Source organism: Lytechinus variegatus, chromosome 8, assembly GCF_018143015.1.
Source record: "Lytechinus variegatus isolate NC3 chromosome 8, Lvar_3.0, whole genome shotgun sequence".
Taxonomy (NCBI): Eukaryota; Metazoa; Echinodermata; class Echinoidea; order Temnopleuroida; family Toxopneustidae; genus Lytechinus; species Lytechinus variegatus.
Window position 1 is genome coordinate 17,126,700 of NC_054747.1, and position 19,187 is coordinate 17,145,886.

General features: G+C 34.8%; 1 protein-coding gene across 1 annotated transcript in view; it reads right to left on the bottom strand.

Annotated features, from left to right (window-relative positions):
• The window catches only part of LOC121420066, a 178,447-nt gene that overhangs the window by 68,881 nt on the left and 90,379 nt on the right, over positions 1-19,187 (bottom strand). Inside the window, exons 38-42 of the mRNA XM_041614594.1 lie at positions 18,326-18,475; positions 17,021-17,134; positions 15,880-16,011; positions 13,227-13,348; positions 12,470-12,698 (exon numbers count right to left, since the gene is read on the bottom strand). Coding sequence (XP_041470528.1) covers positions 12,470-12,698; positions 13,227-13,348; positions 15,880-16,011; positions 17,021-17,134; positions 18,326-18,475 — 747 coding nt within the window. The remainder of the gene's footprint in view (positions 1-12,469; positions 12,699-13,226; positions 13,349-15,879; positions 16,012-17,020; positions 17,135-18,325; positions 18,476-19,187) is intronic.

The window sequence follows — 19,187 nt, forward strand, 5'->3', positions numbered from 1 at the left end:
GATGGCCATTGTCAATTTCATAACTAATAAAAATGATGAAAAAAGAAAATCGCCTCTGAATTTAGTGCATAGACGGTTAGACGAGAATGTTCCATACCCAGTAAAATCATACCTTTGTTAATCCAATTCACTTTCCCTTTATTCCAAATTTACTTGGAATATACCGAGAATATTTTCATTGTTTGCGTACTCAGTATAAAGAATAGTTTTCATGAGTTATGATTAATCCTTCACAATGAACTTTAACTATGCTTTATCCCCCAAATTTGTTTTTAAACACTCTATTAACGAGACTTATACTCCATTTTTACACAAAATTCCTGCCGTGGGAGGGGTCATCATAGGTAGATCAAGGGGCGAAGCGGCGGAAGGTGAGGCGAAAAATAAGAAGAAAGATAGGACCAGGAAGAAAGTTGAATGATGGAAGGGAGGTGAATAATTGGGAAAAAAGAAAACTTTCAGGACATATTATAAAAATAATAAAATCGCTTGCGCTTTGCATAAATACACAGCCATCTTTTTATTTCAAAACGTGCTTGATTTTTTTTTCACTTTTTGGATCGAAATATATAAAATCAAATCATTTATCTAAGAAGATATCCATCTTTTTCATAATTTGTAGGTTTAGATATTAAAGAAAATTAGCTTGCCATTCGGTTTTAGTCTGAAATGTATTCATTAAAAGGTTAAACGTTATCACGCTGTAATAAGATGGAAAAGGGGCTTTTCAAAGGTATGTTTCACAGAGGAACTGTTCGTCAAAAGACGCCAGGCTTACTGTGATAATGTTATTGCCCCGTCAGGGGCAAAATTGTTCATTTTTGACAATAGAAATGACAATTTTTGGGCATAAAAGTGCCTTCATCGTATACTTTTGTCCTTTAATTATTTAATAATTTATCATTTTTTCTACTTTCAGGTGGGCGGGTGGGGGGGGGGGGCAAAATCTCGTTTTGCCCCCCAAAAAAATTATTGGGGGGGGGCAAGTGCCCCCCTGCCCCCCTCGCTTCCGGCGCCCTTGTTAAAGATATATAGAGAGAAATAGAGATGGGGTGGAACCCATTTTCTTGCTGGACGGACAGAAACTATGCATGCATCGCGGTCCTTGCATGCTAAGCATACCGTAATTTTTATTCGCTTACTTTCCTTATTTCAAGGTCGATTTTCTTCGTTCGAAATTGAAAATGGACTAGTATTGGATGTCTGAATGTAATATGCCTTTGAAAACGTGATTAATATCGAATACAATAATTTCATTCCGAAGATCCTTCTACAGGCAGACAAGTCTTACGTAATAGCACAGCGTTGTTTATCATTTCGTCCTTGGCTCAACGCTCATTTAGCTGGCCCGTGGTGGTGAAATCGAGACAAGGGGATTACCTGGCCAAGATGGGTTTATCGGGGTTGGAAAAGTTGAGATATTCCAAACGCAAATCGGGGTATGAAACCGCAGTTTGCAGTCCGAAGTGATGTCGAGAATCAAACGGGAAATTTTCGTAATGCTTGGAATCTATGAAAAAAAGTTTTCGATCCCTTCATTTTTTTTCCTTTTCTCTTCTTTTCTTTTTTTATTTTCGTTGTCTTTTTTTCTTTTCTTCTTTGCCTTTTTCTTTCCTTGTTTTTTCCCTTTATATGTATATTTTTTACTCATTCCTCTTCCCTTTCAATTTGCTTTTGTTTTGATTGAAATTGAGATTTCATTCAGTATATTTCTTTTCTGTTACATTGTACTATACCCTGTATGGCGGCAGGGAATTTTGATAGGGGTGGGGGAGCAAGACAATATGGATAAATCATTTCAATCAAGTAATGACCGTCCTATAGAATAGCTCTCCTCTTTATGAACGCCGTCCGTGAGAAAGAATAATTAGGGCCTAAAAAAAGAATTAGAATTTTGAAAATATCATTTGTAAAAAAAAAAAGAGAGGAATAATTCATGATTGGAAGCAGCTATAGTAGCGTACAAATGGGTTCGGAGGGGGCTTTGGACGTTGCAGACTGACCATATCAGGGTTTGCGGATGGGAATTTGATAGAGGTTGGGGGACCAAGACAACCAACAGTGAATTCATTTTGAGCAAAATATGGGCCGCGGGCATTGCAAGAAACTTTCAATCGAACGAAAATCAATTTCACACTCCAAAATCATTTGAAAGTCATACTTTTAATTGCAAACTTGCAACTGATTTATTGTTTCTTCCATCAAAAAATCCAAATTGATATGTTTTAGATAAAATTAATGTATATAACCTGTAAATTTGCATCTTGGGATTAATTGCAAATATCTAAGTTTGGAACACTCCAGATATAGTTCTCTTCATAAAAAGCGGCCATAAATAAGCAAAATGATTATAAATTAAATAGAATAAAACTTTGAAAATAAAAATATGAAGAACGTAGTTTAAAATAAAAACGAACAGTATACCGTACGATAGAGGAGCTACATTCATGCCGTTCATTAATTTTGACTACCAAGAAACAAAAAGCGAAAGGAAACAAAGGGAAAAAGAGAGGATGGTGATCAATGTACAATTTTCTATTTAGTACGATACGCATCTTCTTCATGCTCCCTATAAAACGTGCATGTTTGAATTTCAAGATTTTAATGGTAAATCATTACAGGGAACTTTCGGGAGCGGCTGTGAAATAATTTGTCCGTTGGTATTAAGGTACAATTAAAACCCTTTTTATCAAATAAGATTTCATTGACCGATTGATTTTGATTTTGCACCTATTGCATCAGATTTAAATTTAGAAGGTAATATGTACAATCGTAAAATATACAAATTTATAGTATTGTATTATAACCACTGGATCAATTATATTTAAACACATATAGACCTTTTACTTAATAAGGACAAAGACAATTTAAAAGAATGCAAGAGACCATGTTTACCATAATGAGCGATTACACTTGATTAGGGGAAGCTGCTCGCATAAAAGTCACGACTCAAAAATTTTATTAACTCTAAATACTTTTAAATCTTTGATATATTTTCTTTAAATCTTCGAAATTATGTTATTGGGTAATGCAATTGGGCATACCATTCTCCATTAACACAAATGACATTCATTAGGCACACACCACTAAGCCACTATGGCGTTACAATTATCCAACAACTATCCAATGATTATACCACTAGGCACATACTACTAAGACACAATATTGGGCATATGGTATACCATTGATACCAATCATATGCCACTGAGACTATTGGATATCACTGAGACACCATTGAGTATATGGTATACCATTCACCATACCAATCATACCATTACAGGCACATACTACTGAGACACCATTGAATACCACTGAGACACCATTGTATACCACTGAGACACCATTGGGTGTATGGTATACCATTCATCATACCATTATAGAGGCACATACTACTAAGACACCATTGACTACCACTGAGACACCATTGGGTGTATGGTATACCATTCATCATACCATTATAGAAGCACATACTACTGAGACACCATTGAATACCACTGAGACACCATTGTATACCACTGAGACACCATTGGGTGTATGGTATACCATTCATCATACCATTAGGCATGGCCGTCGTAGCGTGAGGTGTCCGTTTAGTGAGCTCCCGCAGAAAACCACACTTTTTAATGGATTGGTAGCTGTTTCATCCGGAATTATCATTCTTTTTCACCTTGGCAATCTACTATAGACATTGACTTTCATCTTTGGGTAATCTTTTCTGGCATTTTCTCGTTTTTCATGTCCAATATATACAATTTGAGAAGTAAAGGCTTGTCTGCCGAAAGCATGGATTCAACGAACCAACGCCCATGTTCTTCGCACGACCGGAGTACAATGCAACAGACCGTGCCCAGCGGTGAGAAACCGCCCGGTGAGGTTTCGAACCTCACTCTCGTTGACCTGCACAAAACTCTCACCGAGTTCTCAACAAAAGTGTGTCAGAAATTGGACAATATTCAGACTAATATTGCTTCAATTACGAAAAAAGTAAACGACTTAGAAAAAGCAGCAGAAGACAGCAACGCTCACATACTGAATCTAGAGAAGAAAACAATTCCCGAACTCGAACAGAAGATGCAGAAAGAAATGAAGGAAATTAAGGACAAAATGATGCTGGCAGAGATTTACCAACGGAAGAGTAATCTGCTTTTCTACGGAGTCAAACAGAAAAAAGAAGAAAACGTGTACGAAGTCTTAAAGGAAACGCTTGTCTACATTGGATTAACGAGAGAAGAGGCGGATTCGGTAGCTTTCGTAAATGCCCACCGCTTGCCCCAGAGGAGACAGACGGAGGGCATTCCCCAACCAATAATTGCCAAGATGGTATACATGCACCAACGCAACAGAATTCTGTCAACCTTCGAATCCAGACGCCCCCCTAGAGTAGAGGGACAAGAAGCTAGAAGGATCTCTGTACGTACAGATTTGCCCCCAGTCCTGAAAGATCGTCGTAACATCCTCGCGAAAACTGCGTACAACTTGAGGAAACACAAGAAATTGTCAACAAAGATCGTCGTAGAGGGGATTAACGTCGTACTTTACTGCAAGGAAAAGGAGTCCAGGGTGTGGCAAGTATACACTGATTGATATGTCTGAGAGCAGTGAGGAAATTGAGAGGTCTTAACAACTTTATATTTTGTCGACATGTATCAAAATCATTAATCTTTTATAAGCAAGCAACTTAGAGGTCCATCGGAAAAAAACAATAAAATATACTATATGTTAGCCTACATACTCTTATTATGCTTCTTCTTATAAGCAATGCCGTTGATGCTGAAGAGGAATAATGATTCGAAAAAAATATAAACCCAAATGTTCTCATCTATATCTTCGTTGACACACGTGTGCAAGAAATTACCTCGATGGCCAAAGGAGAGAGAGAATATTTTTTTGCTGCAATTTATAGGAAGTATAAGCATAGTAAAATATCTATAACTTGTCTAACTCCTGGCGGTGTTTTAGTATTCATATAACATTCTCATTTTCCTTTAAATTTAAGAAAAATAATCATTAGAAAGTGGTAAATGATTTTGTAAGATCTACATGTAACTTAGAATTTTAACGTAAGCCATAGAGGAAACAGCATTTCTTCATCTTACTCTTTATGAAAGCAATGGGAGAGAAAGTATAGTTCTATGACTGTGATTTCTTTTTTTTTTCAAAGATAGTAAAAGAACACTTTTATCTAGATCTTTTATTATAAACTCCTCTGGATTAGTTTTAAAACTTCAACTGAGTAGGAAGTGGACATGCTTAGTGCAGGTTGAAACTTGGTGCTTTTACTTTAGACCAATTGAGGAAAGAACATGATCATTTAAGATGATTTTATTTTTTTTCATTTCTTTCCTCTACAAAAAAAAATTATGTCAGAACATATGTGCATTAAAAAAAGTGACTTTTTGCTAAAATTTACAGGAAGTTAAGTATTGAATATCTTTAACTTGTCTAACTCCTGGCAGTGCTACATGCATAGTATTCATATAACATTCTCATTTTCCTTTAAATTTATGTAAAAATAATCATTGGAAAGTGGTAAATGATTTTGTAAGTTGTAACTTAGAATTTTAACATAAGCCGTAGAGAAAACAACATTTTCTTATTTACTGTTTATGAAAGCAATGGGAGAGAAAGTATAGTTCTATGCCTGTATGAGTTTTTTTTTAAAGATAGTAGAAGAACATTTTCATCTAGATCTTTTATTATAAACTCCTCTGAATTAAGATTCAAAACTTCAACTGAGTAGGAAGTGGACATGCTTAGTGCAAGTTGAAACTTGGAATTGTTTTTTCACCTTCGTGGCCTTAATTTCTCATAATAATGCTCTGTGAGCATGATGGGTTCACAATCCAATAAACGGTCGGTCATGAGCATTCTAGACATGTCTTTGAATTTGAATCTTGATTCATTTATATCATCATGTGCATAGAAATGTTCGACCTCTTGTATTACAATTGATTACAGTTTGTATTGACATAGTCATTCACATGATTAACACAAGCTCTTTTGATAAAAATATAGATTTTAATCATGTTAATCATGGTACTTTTACTTCAAACCAATGGAGGAAAGAACATGATCATTTATGATGATTTTTTCTTTTCATTTTTGTTGTAAATAGTATTGGAAAGAAGATGTAAGCTAGTTCAATGATGAATTGAATTAGATTTATTTTTTCATTCTACATTATGAACATGACCTGTAGCCAGCAGAACATTCTTTTTGTCCAAATAATTTATCCGGTAATTGAAACATGATAACGATGTGTTTTATAGGTGTCGGTCAAATTTTAGAATTGGTTCCTAACTTTGTGGTATATTTATAAATGTACATTTTTTTAAGAGTTCAAACAGAAACATTGATTGTAACTCTGAATTTCAAAAAGAGAAGATTTTTCAGAAATCTTTGAGGAGTATTAATTGATCCAGTGATCTATTGGTGCTTGAATACTCTAGACTTATTTTTGATTACTTAAGTGTGAACATGACCTAGATCTCAGTAAAATATTCCTTTTATTCATTTCTCCGGAAATGTATACACATAAACAAGATTAACATTTTGCCGGTGGACTTAAAATAAAATCTCTCGGTTCGTTTCGGAGTAAAAAAAAAAGGAATATATCATACTAAGTCTTATATTAAAAAAAAACCCTGTGATTTTGATGAATCCTAAATTATCCAGTAAACTGCTCATATTGGAGTTATTTTGAAATTTTGGATTCAATGACTATCTTGTTTTAACCTTTGCGTACACGCCATGCTTGTCCATTATTTATAAAGACTTTTTTTTGTTTTGGAGAATAAAAAAAAAGAAGGAAAACAAATAATTATTAATCATAATCATAAGTGTACATTGCTCTGTAAGGTCAAAAGAGGAAAGAACTTTGTAATTGTCGTGTAGGTTTATTCTGTTCACTGAGGACGTATAGAAGACATATTTTTTTGTAAAAGCAGCAACCATTCTACCTAAAAAAACAGATAGCTTTAGTAAAATTAATGTTTTTGACAAATCAACAATGATTAATGTACAGTGTGAACATAGTCTGGATCTCAGATGATTATTCTTTTTATTCATTAATTCAACGGTATTTCGAACAAGGCAAACAAATTGTTATACCAGGTGTAAGAGTTCAAGTTATATTTAAATGTACGAACACCATAACTACATTCGAATGCCTTTCCACCTTCATTCAGTTTTCGGGGAAGCATGCCCTGAATAATTTGAATTTGTGTTATCCCTTATCCTATTCTATACAGGGGAGGCTTCCCAGCTTGTTTTATTCACGGGAGCTCACCCAACCCTTTTATGCTTATTTAGTACAAAATATTTACAATGCAATTGACATCGTATAATACAATTGCCAATGATTATCTGATGACTTCTCATGTGTTTGTGTTCCTTTTCTTCATAGGAATGTGTATAACCAGTTTTTCTTTATCTAATTATTATTCTCTCCAGGTCTTTGCCTTGCTGACACGAGCACGCGGTCTCGTCGATCTCTACAGGAAGCGAATTTTTTGCATTTCGTGTTTTTCTCTTTCAATTCCCAGTGATTGAAAATTTCCCCTTTTCAGCTTTGAATGATGATGAGTTTTTCAATTTGTTTAGGCCGAACAACGAAACCCAAGATACTAACTGCAATTCTTCGTTTGAAAATCTCGTATCAATGGAGATGAATTTAGCTACTGATTTAAATGAAATTAACGACAATAATTATCCAAGCTCAAATTACTTTACAATAAATCAATTTAATTCACTTGATAAATCTACACATACACTTTCAATAATGCACATGAATATAAGGAGTTTGAGCTCTAATTTCGACAATTTACGCCTTTTATCCGATTCATCTTCACATAATAAAATGTCCATAATCGCGCTAACTGAGACATGGTTATCTCAGGAATCTGATGGTTTATATTCACTTTCTGGTTATACGTTTGTAGAAAACCATAGGGGTAATAGACGGGGAGGAGGGGTAGGTATCTATATCAATGAACAGCTAGAATATTTTACTCACAATGATCTTAGTTGTATGAATGAAATTGTAGAGTCTCTTATCATTGAAATTCGGGTACCAAACTCTAAAAACATACTGATCGCAGTATTTTATAGACCTCCTAACTCCAACACAAATTATTTTTTTGAATACTTGCAAGATTTTCTACAAAATCCGGTTTTTTATAATAAAGACTGTTATGTGGAAGGTGACTTTAATATAGACATATCTAAATCTAACCACAATAGATCGCATGAATTTTTGGATATCATGCTTACATCATCATTTTTACCATTGATAACAAAACCCACTCGGGTTACTAACCAATCTGCAACCCTTATTGATAATATTTTTAGTAATGTCTCTCCTTTACCCGAGTCTGGAATAATTTTATCTGATATCTCTGACCATTTCCCGATATTTTCAAGAACTCCCTTTAGGTTAGCAAAAAAAGATACCCAGCAACATAAATTCCGACGACTAACACCAAATAATTTACAGAGCTTGAAAGATGGTCTTGAAGACGCGGATTGGTCTGAGGTGTTCAGTTCTCAAGATACTAATGCAGCATATAATATATTTATGAAAATTTTTACTTCACATTTAGATAGACATGTACCATTGGTTAGTAAATGTAATAATTATAAAAAGAGTCCAAGACTTCCATGGATATCGAAATCAATACTACGATCAATAAATCGCAAAAATAACTTGTACTATGCTGATAAAATCAGTCGCTCAGAAAAGTCACATCGTAAATATACTACATATAAAAATACCCTCACTAAACTATTGCGGAGTGAAAAACGAAAATATTTCACAAATCAATTAATTCGTTTCAAACACGACATCAATAAAACATGGAAAACAATAAACACTGCCATAAATAAACAAAGCACAAAAGAACGCATAAAAACAATAAAGCACAATAATGTTGAAATACACGATTCTTTTCGTATAGCTGATATATTCAATCAATACTTCACACAAATTGGAAAAAGTCTTGCAGATAATATACCTTTAACCCAAAAGAAATATACGGATTTCATTCACCAACCAAATCCAAATTCTTTATTTTTAGTACCTGTACATAGAAATGAAATAATAGATATGGTGAACAACTTAAAAAAAAAAAAAAGCTGTGGTCACGATGGTATTGACAATATTTTATTAAAAAATGTTATAGAATACATTGTTGACCCATTAGTATACATATTCAACCTTTCTTTAAGTAATGGCGTAGTGCCTGACAGTATGAAAATATCAAAAATAATACCAGTGCACAAAAAAGGAGAAAAGATTAATGTATGTAACTATAGACCAATAGCCTTATTACCTACTTTGTCAAAAGTTATGGAAAAGGTAATCTACACAAGATTATTAAAATTTTTGAATAAATATGATATAATTTCCGATTTTCAATTTGGATTTCGCCAAAAACATAGTACATCTCATGCCACTCTCTCATTTATTGACAAAATCACAAAAGCTATTGACAACTTTGAACATACAATAGGTGTTTTTCTGGACCTCTCCAAGGCCTTCGACACCATAAATCATGAGATACTGCTCTACAAACTTGAAAATTATGGAGTTCGTGGGAAGGCCTTGGAGTGGTTCAGAAACTACCTTGTAAATCGCAAACAATTCGTAAGCATAAATGAACAAAATTCTTCTCTACAAAATGTTAACTGGGGTGTTCCCCAAGGTAGCCTCCTGGGCCCTCTTTTATTTATTATCTATATAAATGACATCCAGAACTCCTCTGAAATATTATCTAATGTCCTTTTTGCAGATGATTCAAATGTACTCTACTCTCATCCTAACCCCAATATTTTAATTAATGTACTGAACACTGAACTGGATAAATTGGTACAATGGATTAAGGCTAACAAATTGTCAATAAATGTTCAAAAAACGAAATGCATGCTTTTTAGCAATTCTTTAGAACAATTGCCATTTAATATCAAATTAGACAATGTAGACATTGAAGTTGTTACTACAACTAAATTTTTAGGCCTCATAATAGACAACAAATTATCTTGGAAATCGCATATTGACTCTATATGTCGCACAATTTCACGCAATATTGGTGTTATCAACAAAGTTAAGTTTTTTCTTCCAACTTCCTCCCTAAAAATGCTTTATTCAACATTAATTTTACCATATCTAAATTATGGAGCAATTGTTTGGGGAAACACACACTCAACCTACCTAGATAGAATATTGCTTTTACAAAAGAAGGCATTGCGTGTTATTTTCAACTTGTCCTGGAGATCTCACACAGATGAGTTGTTTTTAAACAATAACATTCTAAAAATAAAAACACTGTACCAATATAATTTAGGTCAATTCATGTATCAGTTAAACAATAATATGTTACCACCCATATTTAATTTTTCATTTAACAAAAACAAAACCCTTCACAAATATCCCACACGTCAATCCGATGAATTTCATTTACCACTACCCCGGACCATCCTTGCAAAATCAATTTTTACTTTTGAAGGCCCTAGACTCTGGGGAACTATCAATAGTAACATCAAAGAATCTCCAAGCCTTAATTCTTTCAAATATAAGTTCAAAAAATTTCTTCAAGATAACCATTGAATTTAACTCTTCATCACTCAAGCTCTTGTATTTTTTTAATCAAACATGTTTATCATGTCACGTACACTTATACATCTCTTTCGTTTTCCTGTTGATCGGCGAGGTCCGTCTGTGAGTGCTGGGGCTGGATTCTGGAGACCTTTAATCTCTCTTTTTCTTATTTCCTTTTCTATTTTTATTTCCAATTTTTCTTTTTAATTCAACTGGTCATGCTCAAGTTGGTACCTTATTTTTTTATATGCTAAACAACTGCAAGAATATTTATTAGGAGGCTGCACTCTACAAGCTCCGCTTTTTAGCAGCCTCCTCCATTTTCAACCTGATTTGTAATAATCTTGAATATAATTTTCTGTACAGGAATAATTGAAATATGTTTTGTTATTTATATATGACAACATGTACAGAAGAAACTTTAATTGTTGAAAATGGAAATAAACGAAATGAATGGAATGGAATTATAGAGGCACATACTACTGAGACACCATTGACTACCACTGAGACACCATTGTATACCACTGAGACACCATTGGGTGTATGGTATACCATTCATCATACCATTATAGAGGCACATACTACTGAGATACCATTGACTACCACTGAGACACCATTGTATACCACTGAGACACCATTAGGTGTATGGTATACCAGTCAAACCATTAGAGGCACATACTACTGAGACACTATTGAATACCACTGAGACACCATTGGGAGTATGGTATACCATTCATCATACCAATCATACCATTACAGGCACATACTACTGATACACCATTGAATACCACTGAGACACCATTGTATACCACTGAGACACCATTGGGTGTATGGTATACTATTCATCATACCAATCATACCATTACAAGCACACACCACTGAGACACCATTGAATACCACTGAGACACCATTGGGTAAATGGTATACCATCCATCATACCATTACAAGCACATACCACTGAGACACCATTGAATACCACTGAGACACCGTTGGGTGTATGGTATACCATTCATCATACCAATCATACCATTAGACACATACCACTGAGACACCATTGGGTATATGGTATACCATTTACCATTGAATAAACTACCAATTACCATTAAGAACTTACCATTGAAACACCACTTAAATACCATTCGCGTACCATTTACCATTCAGATCACCATTCAACTACCATTCGGCACCATTCAAATACTATAGGCGATTTTTATAAGGGTACTACTTCTTCTTCTACTACCACTACTACTCTTCTTATACTACTACTACTACTACTACTACAACTACTACTACTACTAATAATGATAATAATCATAAGAATAATAATTATGATAATAACATTAATAAATGCAATTTGTAAGGCAAAATATACATCATGTTGGAGATGATCGATCACAACTTTTTGTAAGGAAGGGTTCAGTCAGATTCAGACAATTTTGTTTCAGATTTTAAATTTAATTTGTTTGTTATTTTGTATTTTATTATATGAAATTAGGTTTATTCAAATTTTTTCTATCAAGAAATAAAACTGATTGAGTGGCATGAGTGCATTATTATTCATTGCCGTAACTTATTTAATCATGATTTTGACACATCATTTACACATGTATGAAATAATGAAACATTTATGATTTCATGTAAAAACAAGAAAAAGGACAGTGGGGATGTGACATCATCAGCCCACCTAATGAATATTCATGACGATGTGCATATGACTGTTTTCACAAAATATTGATAAACTTTAAAATCCAATAACTTTGTCATTTGTTATGCAATTTTGATGAAACTTTCAGCATTTTGCTCTGGGAATTTTACTCTATTTTGATAGATATAAATATTTTCAGTCCGGACCATCCCTTTTAAACAATCACTTACTAAGCGGTATTGAGGTTGCCGATGCATACAACACATCGAATCCATACGGGCCTCCGTGAATCTCCAACCAGAGTGTATACGAAGTCGACGTAACTCTTATTGGTGAGGCGGTTGGGACTTGGGTAAAGTGGTTCAGATTAGCAAGAGCAGAGTTGCGATTGGTCGGATCGAGCCCATCGCCAATAGTTGTGAACCCTCCGACGGCAGTGGAAAATTGATAGACATCAATCTGCATGCAGAATTCAAATAAATTGATTAAACCATATTGATTTAGATTTAGAATCCTAAGCTGTAAGTTTGTCAATGCTGCCTGTGTCTCTGATAAATATATCAGAAAATCAAAATATAGTTGTTCAAAAAGTAAGAGGGTAAAAATGAATGGAATCACCATTCTGAATCATTCCATATACATTATGCCATAGGCCATTATTCCATAAATTAATGTCCCTAGCAGTATCTTGAAATTGTTTGCACAATTTTTTTATCATGGCTGCAATATTTTTCTCAATTCTTTTTCTGAATTTTTTTTCTGATTTTTTTCTGAATTTTTCTCAATATACACAATATTAAATACACTGCGCATCAACTAGCCAATTAAAATCAAGGACACATTGGCAGCCAATACCATAACTTAAAAATCTGACAGGTATTCTGATGGCAAATGTTGATGAACGGTCTCCCCCCCAACATCCAGAGGGGATTTTAGCCCTTTTTTTATAAATTTGAGTCAATGGATCCCTATAACTTGAAACCTTACCTGAATTTGATAGCTTTCACTGGTCTCGAAGGTGAAAAGATAGTACACATTGGCTCCATATTCATTTGGATAGTTGGGCGAAGTAAAGTTAAAAGATTCCCCAGGGCTTAAAAACCTTGCATCTGTACGAGACAATAATAAGATATTACGGTAATAATAATATAGGATATTTATATTGCGCACATATCCACCTTGTTGGGTGCCCAAGGCGCTCCTATATTACCCGGCTAAGCTAGGCGCTCAAAGCGCACACAGCTTCTTAAGGAATTACTTCCCACCGGTACCCATTTACCTCACCTGGGTCGAGTGCAGCACATCATAGATCAGATTCTTGCTGAAGGAAATTACGCTATGGCTGGGATTCGAACCCACGACCCTCTGTTTCAAAGTCCGAAGACTAATCCACTGGGCCACAACGCTCCATATAGAAATGGGGCTGCAACATTTGCTCCGGCGACAATTGCTCTGGGCTTTGTTTCCTCTAAGATGTATGGTTAGGATTGTAATAGGGTTTCATGTTAGGTTTAGCAAACTTTAGGGTAGGGTATAATGTTAAAGTGAAATTCCAGTAGTTGCAGTAAACGCTGATTTCATGAGAAAGTCTGTAAAACCAGGCTTAATTGTCAGAAAATCATCGAGGATCTAGATCTGGTACAGTTACATAAACTGAACTTTGTGGAATCTTGAAATCTACGCTGAAAAACATTCACACTTAAGATCACCAACACAGATAGGCACACGTGGGACAGTGTATTATTATTGCTGGAATAAAGACCCGACGGAAGTGACCGAATCCGAGCTTATTTTGCTTATTTCTCAGCAATTACACAATTTCTCCCAGAATTCTTTGGCACATATTTTTTATTCATGCAAACAGACACTTGGGTGGTCATTATATTAGATTCTGTAAAAAGTCATTTTGAGATCGTTACCAAAACTGGAATTTATCTTTAAACCCAGGTTGAATTTGGTCATTCGATTAGTGTGTAGACAAGGCTCCACACTAACATTTTTTCTTGGTGGCCCAATTGGCCCACCAAAATCATCAATTTCATCATTTTGGTGGCCCACAAAGCAAATTTAGTGGCCTGATACAATAGAAAACATTTGTCAAAACTTTGGTAGCCCAAGCAGGCCACCAAGTGTTGGTTTTTAAAAAATTTTGGTGGCCCAATTCTCATTTTTTGAGCACTGGTGTAGAATTTACAGCAGAGCAATCGTCGCCAGAGCAAATATCATGGAACCATTGAAGCAGTGCACACATCCACTATTAGGTTCTCAAATCAATCCTACATACTCGGCTAACTCGGCTATTAAAGCTAGGCTTAACCAAATAGACTAAAAGGTGTTCAACTAACTAGACATTAGACGAAAGAGATAAAGCCTAACTGGAATTTAGAAAAAAAAAATTATATTGATAAATGGTAATTAGACCAAATGCAGGGCTCCACAGTCCACACTAACCCTTTTTTCTGCTGGTCCAACCTGGTCATGTGGGACCAGTAGATACCCAGTTTTTCATATTTTACTTGTCAGAACCTAAAATTCGCTGGTCCCCCAAAATAAAGAAAAACATGAAAATAGACTTGAGTTTAAATGCATGTCTTTTACTGATTGAATTGCCCCACCCCCATAATAAAAGCACACAAATGAACAGTACACACACACAACATACATGTGATTAAAGAGAGCCATTTCTCAATTTTTTTTGGGGGGGCCATTTTTTAAGATGCCAGAACCATTTCTATAATTTACAAAAGAGGAGAATTGTTTTGCATCACTTTATTGTGCGAAAAGCAATAAAGGAACAGTGTAAGAATGACAACAATACATATACATTTACAAAATAAAAGAGAGCCCAGGACATGGTCACATTACTGACGCAAGCAGGGCAGATTAACATGTTACAGTTATACCAAATAAGATGGAACATTCGGTGAAAGTATAATAAACTGTTAATCATCAAGTTGGTTTGTAATTAAAGTAATTATAGGCGTGTAGATAAAATCATTTTAGATAAAAACCAAACATTGAAAAAAAAATAAGACCATGACGTATGTGGACTCATGCATTATTAGCATGATTACACTCTGAATTGATATGTACAACTTTACACTGTGTACACAGAGGAATCTGATTTTCCCATTGGACGTTATTTTTTGAGTAATATATTACGAAAGATGATGTCACTGCCAATTTAGAAAGGTTGTCTCTGAAAATTTTGTAAGGGGTTGGTTTGCCAAATTCATTTAAAAGCATTTTAAGTCGTTTTGTGTTATTGGAAATTGGAAAGTATTTTACTGAGTAGCTGTTTGATTCAATGTCAGAAATGAGAGGGGTATTTTTTCTTTCTTTATATTCATGTGTTTTTTCTGTGTTGGTTTCAAAAGGGACAGAAAGTTCCAGTATCACTAGCTTCTTTTCATTTTTCCACAATGCACATATATCATTTGTATCAGTTTGGTAAGTTTTTTACTGGTCATGTCGGACCAGTAAATCTGGCTTTGTCTGTAAAAGTTACTGGCCCGTCGGCACTTTTTACTGGTCTGGGGCCGTCGGACCGGTGCCAGTATCGCGCGCTACCAAATGGAATGGAGACGATGAGGATGTAGACCAATCAGCCGTTTACCATTAATATACAGTATATACCTACCTGTAGAGTCTGGCCCCCCACATGATGCTTCGTCGGCCCCGTTTTCACAGTCTAAGAACCAGTTGCAGACCCAGAAGTCTGGAATGCACCTGTCGTTGGGTCCACATTGAAATGTATTACTTTGGTCACAGCCTGAAAGAGAAATAATTTGGATCCTGTTACACAAATGTTATCAATGATTTTCATGAATATATTTTCATTTTTTGTGGGCAATCAGTCATTTAGTTGTTATTTCATTTTTTTATTTATTTTTTTATTTTTTTTACAACTGCAAGAATATTTATTAGGAGGCTGCACTCTACAAGCTCCGCTTTTTAGCAGCCTCCTCCATTTCCAACCTGATTTGTAATAATCTTGAATATAATTTTTTGTACAGGAATATTTGAAATATGTTTTGTTATTTATATATGTCAACATGTACAGAAGAAACTGTATTTGTTGAAAATGGAAATAAAGGAATGAATGAATGAATTTAAATCAATTGTACCATCCACTGAGGAAGCCTTTGATACAGGGCCTAGGATAACAAAATAATTGTTTGGAATTGACACAGGTGAAATGATAGTTTAACATCTTTGTCATCATCATCATCATCATCCTCATCACCATCATCATCATCATTAATAATTATCATTATTATCAATTCATCATCACTATTATAATTATCATTATTATCAATTCATTAGCAGCACCATCATCATCATCACCATCATAGTCATCATCATCATTATTATCATCACTATCATCAATTTATCATAATCATCACCATCATCACCATCATTATCATCATGATTACTAGTATTATTATCATCATTAATATTATCACCAATCATCAACACCATTATCATCATCCTCATTTGTATTATCATTATCACATGGAGACCATAAATGCAGCCTTCATGTCAGAAAGTTACCCTGCAAATCCTTCAACCACAGAGAATTGTAAGTATATACTTAATAATTTTTTATCACTTCTAGTACAAGATTCATAACTGATTTAACATATTCAATATTACTGGATGAATCATAATATTCATGGGTTCCTTCTACCACATGACACAACTCTCCACGGCTCCTGCCTTAGAAGGCGGAGATTATCATCACCCATGACGGGAGAGAAATAAACTTAAAAAGAACTCACAGTTTAACTCATCCTCTCCTCCGAGGCAGTCTTCATACCAATCACATTTCCAGGCATTGTGGATGCATGAACCGTCGCTGCACTGGTACTGATGGTTCCCTTCCACACACTCTCCTGATAAAGGGAAATAATAATACAGTTTCCATATTTTGTCTCTTTTAACATCTCCATTTTGTAAACGATTATCATCAATATTATCAACGTCATTCATATTATAAGTACCTTATTCATCATGCAAATGGTTATAATCACCATCATCAATGACTATCCTTCTCATCCTGAACATCATTACATTAGCCTAATCATCATCACCGCCATCCGTATCACCATCATCATAATTATCATTGCCATTATCATCATCATCCTCATCATATGATCATCATCATCATCATTACCGTCATCATCATCATTACTGTCATCATCATCATTACCGTCATCATCATCATTACCGTCATCATCATCATTACCGTCATCATCATCATCATCATCATCATCATTACCGTCATCATCATCCATCATCATCATCATTACCGTCGTCATCATCATCACCACCATCATCATCATTACCGATGTCATTACCATCATCATTACCGTTGTCATCACCATCATCATTACCGCCATCATCATTCATCATCAATCATCATGATCATCATTACTGTCATCATCATCATTACCGATGTCATCACCATCATCATTACCGTCATCATCATCATCATCAATCATCATTATTACCGTCATCATCATCATTACCGATGTCATCACCATCATCATCCATCATCATCATCATTACCATCATCATCCATCATCATCATTACCGTCATCATCATCATCATCACCCATCATCATTACCATTGTCACTACCATCATCATCCATCATCATCATCATCATCACCATCATCATCATCATTACCGTCATCATCATCCATCATCATTACCGTCATCATCATCATCATCCATCATCATCATCATTACCGTCATCATCATCATCATCCGTCATCATCATCATCATTACCGTCATCTTCATCATCATTACCGTCATCATCATCAGCCATCATCATCATTACCGTCATCATCATCATTACCATCATCATCATCACCACCGTCATCATCAATCATAATGATCATCACAAGCAAGAGCGTCAACACCACTATCATCATCATGATTATCACTATCATTTACAACAAGGGTACCATTCCCATCATGTAATCATTTAGTACAACAACTGTATACTCAGTTGACATTGTCTTCATCTTCAATAGCACCACCACCACCATTCTTCTCCTAACCATCACCACCATACATACCTGGAGGCGGCAGATTGGCGCAAACTTGGAAATCCTCGTCTGATTCATCTGCGCAATCAACAATATAATCACACAGCCAGTAGCTGGGAATACATTCTCCATCGCTGGCGCATTGGAATTGTCCATCTACGCAAGGTGCTGGTGTGAAAGCTATTGAAGGAATCAAGTATAACACATTCAGATATGGACAGTTAAAGGGGAAGTTCACCCTGAAAAAAGTTCATTGTCAAAATAGCAGAAAAAAATAATACAAAATGTTGCCCAAGGTTTGAGAAAAATCCATCAAAGAATTGAAAAGTTATTAGAATTTCAATCATTTGATTTGTGACGTCATATGCAAGCAGCAATTCTACAAAGTGAATGGTAAAAAATCAATGAAATTTTTTTCTCAAAAAATTGAACAATGTTTTTTACTGTACCTTTTGTATATCAATAGACAAATCATTTCACACCGGATCATGGAAAGAAAACAAAAATAATTCATCACAAGAGAATTCATCATAGAGAACCAATTATGACACAAACGTCTCACAGTTCAAGTTTACTTTACCAATATTAAGTTCAAAGTTTGTTTACAAAAAACCCCAGATGTATGAGAATGAATGAAGCTCCTCTGAATCTCAAATCATCCAGAACTGTGCGGGAATTTAGCAAATCAAATAAGTTTCTTCACAACTAAAGAATGGGGAGAGAACAAAATAAGTATGTATAAGATAGATTGTACAAAATTTTTTGACTATATCATGATCAGCTTCCAATAATTTAAGAACTGGGGCCCATAACACAAAGCTTAGCAATGATCTTAGAAACATTTTCTACGATTGATTCCATTTACTACAATGTACAATCAATCATAGAAATC